At 44.3% G+C, this 11307-nt stretch overlaps 2 protein-coding genes across 5 annotated transcripts in view; one reads left to right on the plus strand and one right to left on the minus strand.

Moving 5' to 3' along the window:
• The window catches only part of LOC115538269 (putative E3 ubiquitin-protein ligase ARI6), a 71238-nt gene that overhangs the window by 22638 nt on the left and 37293 nt on the right, over positions 1 to 11307 (plus strand). The window contains exon 1 of one of the 3 annotated variants that reach the window (XM_030349954.1): positions 10389 to 10711. The exons of 1 other annotated variant lie outside the window; for it this stretch is intronic. In XM_030349954.1, the coding sequence (XP_030205814.1) occupies positions 10652 to 10711 (60 nt within the window). In that variant the 5' untranslated portion in view covers positions 10389 to 10651. Of the gene's footprint in view, positions 1 to 10388; positions 10712 to 11307 lie in introns of those variants that run through there. One more of the 3 variants, XM_030349955.1, reaches the window with a different exon arrangement.
• LOC115538272 (probable E3 ubiquitin-protein ligase ARI5) lies at positions 2983 to 5460 on the minus strand. Of its 2 annotated transcripts, none has more exons than XM_030349959.1 (4): positions 5207 to 5460; positions 4929 to 5037; positions 3616 to 3786; positions 2983 to 3525 (listed from the first exon to the last, which is right to left on the minus strand). In XM_030349959.1, the coding sequence occupies exons 2-4, from the start codon at positions 4992 to 4994 to the stop codon at positions 3070 to 3072; spliced, it is 693 nt and encodes a 230-aa protein (XP_030205819.1). In that variant the 5' UTR covers positions 4995 to 5037; positions 5207 to 5460; the 3' UTR covers positions 2983 to 3069. The 2 variants fall into 2 exon arrangements, with proteins under 2 accessions (XP_030205819.1, XP_030205818.1); XM_030349958.1 differs by having other exon boundaries at positions 4929 to 5014; positions 5207 to 5459.

An 11307-nucleotide genomic window follows, 5' to 3' on the forward strand; every position in this document is an offset into this window, starting at 1 on the left:
TACACTGGGTCCTCGGCTGTCCACTACAGGGGACATGTCCAGAACCGCCGTCCTGGTCCTTTTCTCACTTCAGCCAGGCTGGGGTTGCCTGATACGCGGTGCGTGCGCATACCTTTATGGAAAGCCAAGAAGGCCACAAACTGTCCCTAGATTGGCGCGGTAAAAGGGCTAACGCCTCATTTCCACATACGTATGTTTTTCGTATCCGTGCTTCCGTAAATTTACGGAAGGAGTCGCTAGTGTTTTACGTACGGACATGAATTTATTTAGGGACAAAAGATGGGGGAGCGTATGATAATGGCCGTTTTTAGGAGACCGGTACTTTGGAACATGAGGATCGACATATACAGAGATAAAAACAAAAGTTTGGCCTGCCAGGTGTTTACATGTTTTGTGAAAAACATAAAAACTTTCATACGGTATCTCCGTAAAACGACGGCGAAAGTTAAATTTTTTGAACGTATATTACGGACATACCCGACAGAAATTTTACGGAGGGGAGGAGTCTCGGAGGTAAAACGGACATTACGGAGAATCACATTGGAATGAATGGACTTTCGGTCGGAGACGGTTGGATCGCATACGAGAATGTACATATGTGGAAATGAGGAAACCGCACGGAAACCATACGGAATCCGTGCGGTTTGGCAGGAATTCCGTACGGAATCCGTACGGTTTTTGCATACCTAATAGCCACGGCTATTAGTTATGCGCTCCTGCTATTAGGTATGCAGAACGAGCCCCTCCCTCTTTTTTGCTTGACCTCTAAGTTAGAAAGCTGTCTAACCAATTATAACTAAATAATTGTACATTTATATAATATATATATTTTAATATTTAATTAATTAAATACAATAACGGCTTTAAACATGGGACATGCCTAGGTTTTTTTGGCCTTTTCTTTTCAATAGGCCTTCGTCCACGTCACGTGACTCAACGTCACGTGAACTAGGATCCGCTGGTTAGGAAATAGACAGATCCTCCAAGGTTTCCTACAAAAGGTACCTTGGAATATGTTTCTATTTTCCTTTTTTTTGTCTGGTGGTTTGTTACGTCGCTCCGAGAGACGCGCATGGACAGATTTTATAGTGACACAGCCTATAACCTATTATTGAAAGCAAAAAACCAAGCTCTTTGATTTAACGAGGCAGTGTTATTTGAAACAAATAATTAAATATGTGTGAGAGGTCATTCCTCCTCCTGAGTGTGCTTCCTGCGGTAGGAGGTCCTTCCTGTCTCTAAAACTGCTTTCCACCACATTCTGAGCCTCTAGGTCCTGCAGGCAACACTTCTGAGAGGCCTTGTCCAATTACAGTCCATTTGGGAAACTTTTTTTCTCTAAGGGCTAGAAATCCAAATCGCATATGTCGTTCTCGGGACCCCGGGAAATGTGTGCAAACATTTTGGCATCTATCTCAAAAAGGTGGGAAAGGGGGCGTGACCTCCAACAGTACAGTAAATGTAAATGAGGATAGTTTCTAGTCCCCATTTTTTGATGGAGGTGTACATTTGTGGCTTAAGGTGTGTAGACACAGCTGGCCTGTGGACAAGTTTTTGAAGTCTGGGGTCAAAAGTTCAAAAGGATCCGGCACCACGCCGCTTATGAGATAAAGAAAAGTTAACGTGCATTTCTCTCATAACTTTTTGTCACTATTAAAGAGAGGCCTGATTCTCAGATATGCATGTTGGATGGCTAGGCTGTAGGTCTGGGAAGAACTTCAGGCCAAAATCTGCTTGTGGACAGCAGGGGTGTACACTAGACATTAAGCACATTCAGGAGGAGGAATGACCTCCAGGGCCGATGCTGGCCCTGGAGGTCATACAATTAAGAAAAAACAACGGTGGGCCTCTTCATAACTGTTTTATATGTTTTTGTAATTCAATAATGTAATATATATCTATATATGTAGACACATTTTTGTAGAAACCTTTGTTTTTGGTGCACCCCCAGGTGCTTGGTGCCCTACTCCGTACTCTGCGTATAGGGAGCGGCGGGCGTTCCCGTCAGCCACCGACGCTAAAGTGCCTATGCCAACAGTCGCTATTTTACGTTCTCGGGGTGAGTCTGTGTTGAAAGGTCTGTCGACGACACATTGACGTCGTTTATCTGACCAACGTCAAAACGTCAGAGGCAAAACCCATACAAACACCAAAACCAGAATTAACAAAAGATACAAAAGTACAAATGTGAAAGCTTGTATAGAATAAGACTCATACAGCTGAGCCAGGTAATGAATGATGAGTAACAAATGCATATCAATTAGCTGTCACTATGTAGAACCCGTTGAGGAGGAGGTTAAAAACCTATAATGGTAGAAAAAAACATTTGCGGTTTTCCTGCAATACATTCGCGGATCCTCTAGGGGTCCCTGAATCCCCGTGAACTAAGTGAACGCAACAGACTCGTCTTCAGTCAGAAGTGAAAGAATATAATTGAATCCCTACGTCTCATTCAAGTCACATACCGAAAGTGAAACTAAACCGCTGCGTAACAATGCAGTCTCCATTCAAACAAACGTGGAAGACATGTATTTTGGTCATTAGCCTTGCCCCTGGCATTATTCTGTAGATGATCATGCCTCTTATAGCCTACCAATTATATCTAAACTGGAGTTTTGATAATGTGATGGAGGCTACTCCCAGATACTAGTGGAGGTTAATGTCAACAGAGATTGCTGGCCTAAAACATGGTCGCACGCAGAATGAGTTTCGCTTCTTATTGACAACATGAGTGACTCGGGTACACTGGAACGTTGTGGAACAGCTCTTTCTTTATATAACTCATTCTCTTCTACTTTGCTCGCTATCTTCAAACTATGGCTGCACATAAGCAATAGGCAATTTATAGGGTGGCATGTTGTATCTTAAAGTTTACATATTATACCACCAGAGTGTGATTAGCCATTACAATCCGTTTGTCGTCACACCTGCTGGTATAATATGTCACCTTTAATTATTTTACATAATAATGAGCAGGGCTGTTTCACCATACCATTCCAATTTTTTTTTATTGTCATAACAATCTTATAAGGCACAGTGTCGACAACATGAATGATAAATCAAACCGTGTTATTCTCTGTTCCATATTGGCATGGCGGTCTGCCTCGGTGCGATGCCGCTGCTGCACGCTATGAAATAGGAGCTGGTCTGAAGGCACTGCCTGGTGAGCTTCAGACACACGAAGCAGAACTCCACATCACAGCGTGGGCACACGATGTTCTTGCAGGCCTTCTGGTTGTGCTCCACCTTCATGCCACAGGTGGGGCAGGCCCGGATGGAAGGGACGGGCCCCACCCCCTTCACATCGGACAGCGTGATGGTGCCACACCCTTTCAGCAGCTCCAGATCCTTGTCCGAGCAGTCGTCGTTGTCACAGCGGTCGCTGCGCGGCGCCCTCCCCTTCCACGGCTTCAGACACTGCCAGCAGAACTGCTTGGTGGGCTTGTTGCTTTCTTTACAGATAGTGCATTGGAAACAGAGATTGTCTAACGCTTCTCTTTCCACGTAGGTTTTACAGCCAGGGCACTGTTTGGGATGAAGACAAAAGGGTGGCCATGAAATAGCTGACATTTTGTCTCGTTTTTCCTTCTCTGGACACTTAATAAGGCCACTTACTGCTTTAAAGTCACAAAACCCTGCGGCGGCTAGACGTTCCATTTCCATTTCAAAGTCCAGCATCTCTGCTGCTGTCAGTGCGGCCAGCCGGCGGACCTCTGTGTAGGGCCACTCAGCACCACACTGCTCCGTGCCCACCGTGGGTGCAGGGCACTTAAATGTGTACTGGCCCTGCGGAGGAAGAACGCAGGACAAAACGTTACTCTTTTGGTTTTGCTCCTGTTCTGTCCTATTTTGGGCCCATATTAATTTCAATAATTAAGTGTTTTCTTTCTTGTAGCTCAGTTTAGTAGGGGGACCCAGGGGACCAGGGCCGGATTAACAATTTTCTGTGCCCTGGGCAACAAGGCTCAAGGGCCCCCCCCCCCCCCCCCCCCCCCCCCCCGCTGCCGCCAAACAATCGTAAAGTCGCTATCATCAGAACTTGGTGGCTTGATGAGTACTTATTGAATGTTTCAATTGTCTTGACAGCAAACAGCTAGGTAGGCCTCAACTTAACTTAATAGGCCTCACCTCCATTACCACTGTTAATGGCTGTTAGGGCCGGCTGCCCTGGGGAGGGGGGGGTTCATCAGGGGGGATAAGGTGCTTCGGGTGTGACCTCTATCGCGTTGGGGGTCGGAGATGCCGGAGGAAAGAATCTGGCCACACACACACACACACACACACACACACACACACACACACACACACACACACACACACACACACACACACACACACACACACACACACACACACACACACACACACACACACACTCTCTCCCTCTCACAAACACCTCCCCAAACCCTCTCGTAATCTGTCCTTGTCCCTGTATAATTCTTTATGTTTTGGTATGTGTTACATGTCTGTCACACGTATCTGGGTTTTGTCGTGTTATGTGGTGTCTGTAGATGTATGTTTGCACTTTAAAAAAAAAAAAAAAAAAAAAAAAACGTTGTCAAGGGCCCCTTTGATGTCACGGGCCCTGGGCAAGTGCCCAGTTGCCCTGGTTAATCCGGCCTTGCAGGGGACACTACCATCTACCAATTACAGATTGTCGACACAATAGTGAAACTGGTCTGGTCAAGTCACTGTTAAATAAGGAATAACGGTCGTTGTCCCCTCTTGCATCACACGGTGATGCAAGACCCCAACGCCAATCGTCCGGGTTTATTGCTTCATTTTTGGAAATAGCACCTTCAACGGTCTGTTCAACATAGTGGAGGTCTGTTATGCAGACCGCTGAAGGCTCGTATGGACTAATCAGAATCGATTCAGTATTCAACAAAGCTGTGTAATAAACGTGAATAATATGTCTCATAGCCTACCTTGCCCAGCAAAGCGCGACACCACCGGGTCAGAGATTCTGGCGTTACTGCGTGACCGCAAGACATCTTCGCTCTGAGCTCAGATGCTTAGAGAAGGGAGACAAACGCACTGTTCGATGTGCAATCAATCGATGAGCCTGATTAGGCTTCAAAATAAAAAGCATAACTGTTTTCCAGTTTGCAATAACACAAGTTTCATAATTATAGTGGGTCGACGTATTTGCTCCTAAAATGTTGAATTCAGAACAACACCCTGGGTTAATTTGATGTTCACTTACCGTACGGGTTTATGTCATCTGGTCTGTTGACAAATGTAAGAGTGGTGTCTCCCGGATCATAACTCTTCTCTCCTGGATGCTGCTCGCTCATTTCACTTGGTGACGACTGGAAGAAGACGTGCTTTCGGTCCTCTGAACTGCAACCAAGTTGGATACAATGGGGCTCAATAGAGTGCCGAGGCTCTCCGTAGACGGGCTGTGGTCCAACTGCTGAATGTCGGTGACGACCGGAAGAAGATGTGCTTTTGGTTCTCCTTCTATCTTTCTGAGAAAACACGTGACTGCGCGGTAGGCTGTCAGGTTTTCCCCTAAGGACGCGGGAACGCGCGTTCTGCACACGGGATCGCGCGTATTTGTTTGAGATTGATGTAAATTATAAGCATCACAACTACCGCTTAGGTTCGTTTAGGCAACACAACTACTGGTTAGGTTTATGAAACACAACTTGCTGAGGGTCAGACAGAAAGGTCTGGTAAGGCTTTTTGATCCTAAAAGTATTGTTTGTTATTATTTTGGTTGTGTTTATCTTATCGGTTTGACTTCGCATTTGCTTTCAATTAATAGCCTACCGCGGCCTAATTGTAACATTTCACATTAAACAATTCATCATTATACAAGTTATAGCCTACTCCGTGGCTGATCTATTGAACTACTACTTTAATTATTCCATTGAATTAGACTAGCCCTTCTCGACATTACAGACCACAATCTGTATTATTTCCAGACAAAACTGAAGAAAAACTGAAAAAAATGTCTTAGATCTTGCACATCTTGTAGGCCTATTCACTGACATGTGGCCAAGATGGAAACGTCAAGAAGTCGGTTTCACATCGGATAGCCATACCGACGTTGACAACCATAAATATAGCTCCGACTTCAACTCCGCGGACCAGAACGAAAGTGAAACTTTGAGTCTCCTTTAAATTAACAGGCTCACCCAAAGTCCGGTCATTCTGCCTCATGCCACACCATGGGGAGCATCTACCAGGTCGTGGTGAACGGGTGCAACGGAGTTCTAATAACCCTCGACCTGTGTAACACTGATGAACAGATGAAGGCGATGACAGTTCAGCACCTCAAGAAGAAGTTAGCCGCGCGTCTTCCAGGGAACGCAGGTACATGGCCTTTAAAATACCATTATTTAATTTTCGAACCAACTAATCACCGAACCAACAGCTGCAGAGCCAGTTTGGATCTGGCCTTTTAACAGTAGGCCTACATTCATATGAAATATCGTCTCGGTTTCCAGGGAACAGCATGGACACCATCCGCCTGACCTTTGCAAACAAAGGGATGAATGACGACCAGAAGACCCTTGTCTCTTATGGAGTTCAACACAAGTCCCAGATCCAAATGGTGATGAGGGTCCCGGGCGGAGTCCAGCTCAAGCGACGACGGTGACGCCGTGACCCCCCCCCCCCCCTGCCAGCGAGCACTTCGATATTGTATTGTTCATCATATGTTCATGTAGCCTACATATGAATGAATGTCATCGTCGGCTTTGTATGCTCCTTGTTGGAGCCTTAATGACGTATTAAACCAAATGATTTTGTTTGATTTGTTTAATGTTAATTAAATAATCAATCAATCTGAAATAAAGTGCCGTATTTCTTACCGAAGTTGTTAGAGTAGGTATTATATAGGCCTATTAGGCTTTTATTACCAGACTAATTATGTTGGATTCCTCAAATGATGAGTCATAGTTGAAAAGGAGCATATCTAGGCCTGTACAATTGCCTAACCTAATTCATTCATTCAAGCACACATTCACACACCAACGGCGGGGTCAACCATGCAAGGCGACAGCCACCGCGTCAGGAGCAGTCAGGATGAGGCGTCTTGTATGAAGGTATTATTGTAGCAAAGTCATTAGCACCTATAACTGCAGATTTTGCATGCGTACACTAAAGTCACAAATGTGTAACAGTAAATTTGAAGTCGTAAATATTTAAATCAAATCCTTTTGCTACAATCATTGCAGCGCAGTTGGTGCAAAACACATTCGCACACCCGTGTTTCATAATCTGAGAACATGCCCAAAATGTGTGCATTCGTAAACCCAAATGTGAACTAATGCATCAGAAGTTGCACGCACACTCTGAAATATTTCCTAACAAATGAAATTATATAGATCGCTATGTTCAATGAGCGAGAACAAGACAATCGATACAACTGCTCGAATCTGCTGCTACGAGGCTTAGCTGTTGTTTTTCTTGCGGATAATTTTGCAACACGTCTACGTCATGCGGTACAAGGGTACAAACAAAGCCCCCAGGAACAGTGCATACTACTCAGCGGCCACGCCTGGTAATGCAGCTGTTTAAGCGGGCTGTGGACGCGTCCCTCGATTCAATGGGGCCCAGAAGTAGATATCTCCGTTCACTCCAATAGGCCTACAAGTGGGGAGCAGGAATGTGTCTCCGCCAAAAATGTCTGGATATCAATCAAAGGCTCATAATTATCTTTATGCTATGCCATTTACTAAATAAATGTAAGTTTTCTCTTTTCAAACGCCCCCTCAAGCGTTTTATTAGCCGTTTTATGTTCTTAATTTTTTGCTGGAGAAGGAGGGGTGTGCATCTGAAAGGAGTCGTAGTAAAACATGCTGAACATTTACCTCTCCGAGTCATACCTAGCACGAGACCACCACACCACAAAGGATCCAATTAGTTTTTCATCACACTCCGCCACCGTGTGTGTGTGTGTGTGTGTGTGTGTGTGTGTGTGTGTGTGTGTGTGTGTGTGTGTGTGTGTGTGTGTGTGTGTGTGTGTGTGTTCTGTAATTAGAGTTACGAACCCTTCCATACCAAGCATGCAAATGCTTCCTTGAGCTCAGCAATTTGGTATCCAAATATGGTATCCATCCCATCCAAATAAAAGTCAGAACATAATGATAATATTCAAGCACTTTTTGTTCCATCGGTGTCCATGATTTCGTTTCCCTGACTGTTCGTGAGAATACGATTTTCCTCAGTTCCCAAAGCCTCTTGGGCTTTGGCCATTATGCAGGGACTGAAGATTCATATTCGAAGAAGCTGATTCCCACACTTTTTTGGGGTGACCACTTCCCACCCACTCTGCAAGGAAGAGGTTCCTAAACATTGAGGTAAATACAAGAAGTTAAAAACATATTATTGGCCATGTTTTGTTGTGGGTTGGGTGTAGAATTATTAAACACTTATCTAACGACAGGGGGCTGTGATTACGCAGCATCACAACCTTTTCTTTCTTTTCTTGGGGCTGATTTTCGACTTCTAATTTAGATCAGAAGTCGAAAATGAACCCCAAGAAAAGACAGAAAATGTATAATCAGAATTGCCCCATAAGCCTGAAATATATATAATAGGTGAGAAAAAACACACACACACACACACACACACACACACACACACACACACACACACACACACACACACACACACACACACACACACACACACACACACACACACACACACACCTATCCTATTCCCACAGTGGGTTAAGTGGCCATTAATTGGCAGAACTGAAGTTATAGAACACCAACCTTAATAGGATGTAGCCTGATTCCTATTAGGCCTACATTTAATAATCACCTTTGGAATGGCTTAACCATACTGGCTCTCAGGTTAAACGCAGCAGCCAGCGAGGCAGACCCAGCTGCAGCACTGGGCCTTTGGAAGGAGAAGCGCCCAGGTCTGACGACAGGCCTGGAAGTGGCACTTGCTTCTGTCTCCCCGGTACCCTCTCCAAACACCTCATAATACCCTCTTGGGCTGATGTCAAAACTACAACAAAAAAACATTGCTTCCAGGGAAGAGGACGACATTACTGTCGTCCTTGATGTACATCCCGGGGCTGCACACTTAAGCATATCAATGAACATTCCATTCAAATAGTCAATATAAGAGTTGCATGTTTGGACAGACTAATTATTTTTGCAAATTATCCAATTAATTATCGCATGCATACCTGGATTATCCGGCAAATCTTGTCATGTCCTCCAACTTAAATGTACCCTCCTTTGAAGAGTGTATGTGTCCATGTTTAAAAAAAAATATCAAATGACAAAGCGTGCCTTTGCTGCTCATGGACCGCAGGAATATAACTTAAAATTGCTATTAGGAATAGTGAAATCATTAAATACATCAGATGTTTTGTTATGGAATTGAAGAAAAATGTAAAATATTTTGACACTCCATAATTATAAGCGAGCTTATTATCCATTTCCAAATGCAAATCGAAATTGTTTTAGATCGGAATTCGACTATTGGAATAATAATATGAAAACCATCAGGTCGTCTGTCGTCATAAATGGCATTTCTAAAAGTTGTGTTGCCTGTTCGGCAGCACCTCGACACAAAATGGAGTTGAACTATTCTTGAGCCATTCTTTCACTTTCCATTTCGAAGCCAACGAAAACAACATTCATGTGTATAGGCATGCAAAGGCTTGTGGCTCAGGAGGTAGAGCGGGTTGGCTTGTAAACGGAGGGTTGTTAGTTCGTTCCCCGTCTCCTCCTAGCTGAGAGTCAGGGGGTCCCTGAGCAAGAAGCCTGACCCTGACTGCAACCCGACTGCTCCCGACGAGCATGGTTGCAGTCAGGGTCCCGACGAGCCTAACATTAATTTACACACCGTCGGTGTGTAAATTAATGTTAGGCAATATTGTAAAGTGCTTTGAGTGGTCAGGTTGGTTAGAAAAGCACTGAATAAATCTAGTCCATCTACTTAAGCCTATGTTCAGAGGATGCAGAAAAGTTCCTGGTTTGATTCGAGAAATGTGTTGTCTTTAACTTCACATAACTTAATACTTGTGATATTTCCTCCCAGTATTTATGATATCAAGAAATTCCGATTTCCCCTACGGTTAATTATTTTATGATGGGCCTACGTAAAAATGTCTACAGACACTAGACACTCTACTATCAAGTGGCGAAGTCACGCCCTGTCCGGTTGAGCCAATGGGACATATGAGATCGAAAAATATGAATGGGTTTCAATGGAGAGAAAGCAATTATCTTCTGGTCCCAGCCTTCATATGCCCGTATTACACATATGTTGTTTGTGGATTTAAATGATAATTTTTCATGTGAAGAGTTTGACCGTTTATTGTGCAATTGTTCAGTTAAAGGCTGTAGAGAAAACACAATGAGAAAGACTACATGTCTCGTATGTGCCGTCACGCTCCCTGCGACTGGCGTGGACAAGACCGACAATCTCCACAAAAAAAAGAAAATTATCATTCTAATCTACAAACAACGTAGACATTTTACTGGGGCACATGACAGTAAAAAGGGGCTGACGACGCCCATATCCTCACCACTGGTCATATTGCCTGGTTTAGAAAGTGAAACCAGAAGGAACAAACCGTTCTGCGATCCGCCAAACTCAAGTAACACCTTTGAGGGACAGAGAGTAAGAGGCCACGATCAAGAACAGAACGAAATGAGCGTGGAAAAGGCTTATGATCCGTCGGACACGTCATTCAAATTCGTCGACAGACCAGACGAGATTGATCCGCATCGTAAGTAACAGTGAACACGTTTTGTTTGATCAAGGGCATAGTGTTTCAGTTCAACTCGTGACCGTGTTATCTGGTGACCATCAGCCGAATGCGTCGCTTGTTGTCGTGGCTCCGGCAGCTGTTGGAAATCGGGCAAAGACTATAGCTATCCTTGGGTGTGCCTCTTTGATTTTGTTTCAATAAAATGTTAAAAACATACCCATCTCATTCGCATTTGGAGTCTAATTGGAGGAAACTTGTCACCTAGAACCATTTTAAGCCAAAATAAATGGAAAATGTATGTGTTTTTAAATAATAAATATTGGATTCGAACTCATACCATTTTGGGGGATTTCCATCTGAGATTCCATTCCATTGTGCCGTGGAGCCACAGACACTTCATCAGCTGCAGTAGGCCCAGGCCCCCAGGATAGGCGCATACCTCCGCAATCCACCAGTGCTCAGAGGCCAAGCCTGGTATTGCAGCTGTTTAAGCTGGCTGTGGACGGGGGTCCGTCATTTCATGTGGCCTAGAAGTAGATATCGCCGTCCACTCCAATACAAGTGGGGAACAGGATTGTGTCTCCGCAAAAAATGTCTGGATATAAATCAAAGGC

Source organism: Gadus morhua, unplaced genomic scaffold (assembly GCF_902167405.1).
Source record: "Gadus morhua unplaced genomic scaffold, gadMor3.0, whole genome shotgun sequence".
Taxonomy (NCBI): domain Eukaryota; kingdom Metazoa; phylum Chordata; class Actinopteri; order Gadiformes; family Gadidae; genus Gadus; species Gadus morhua.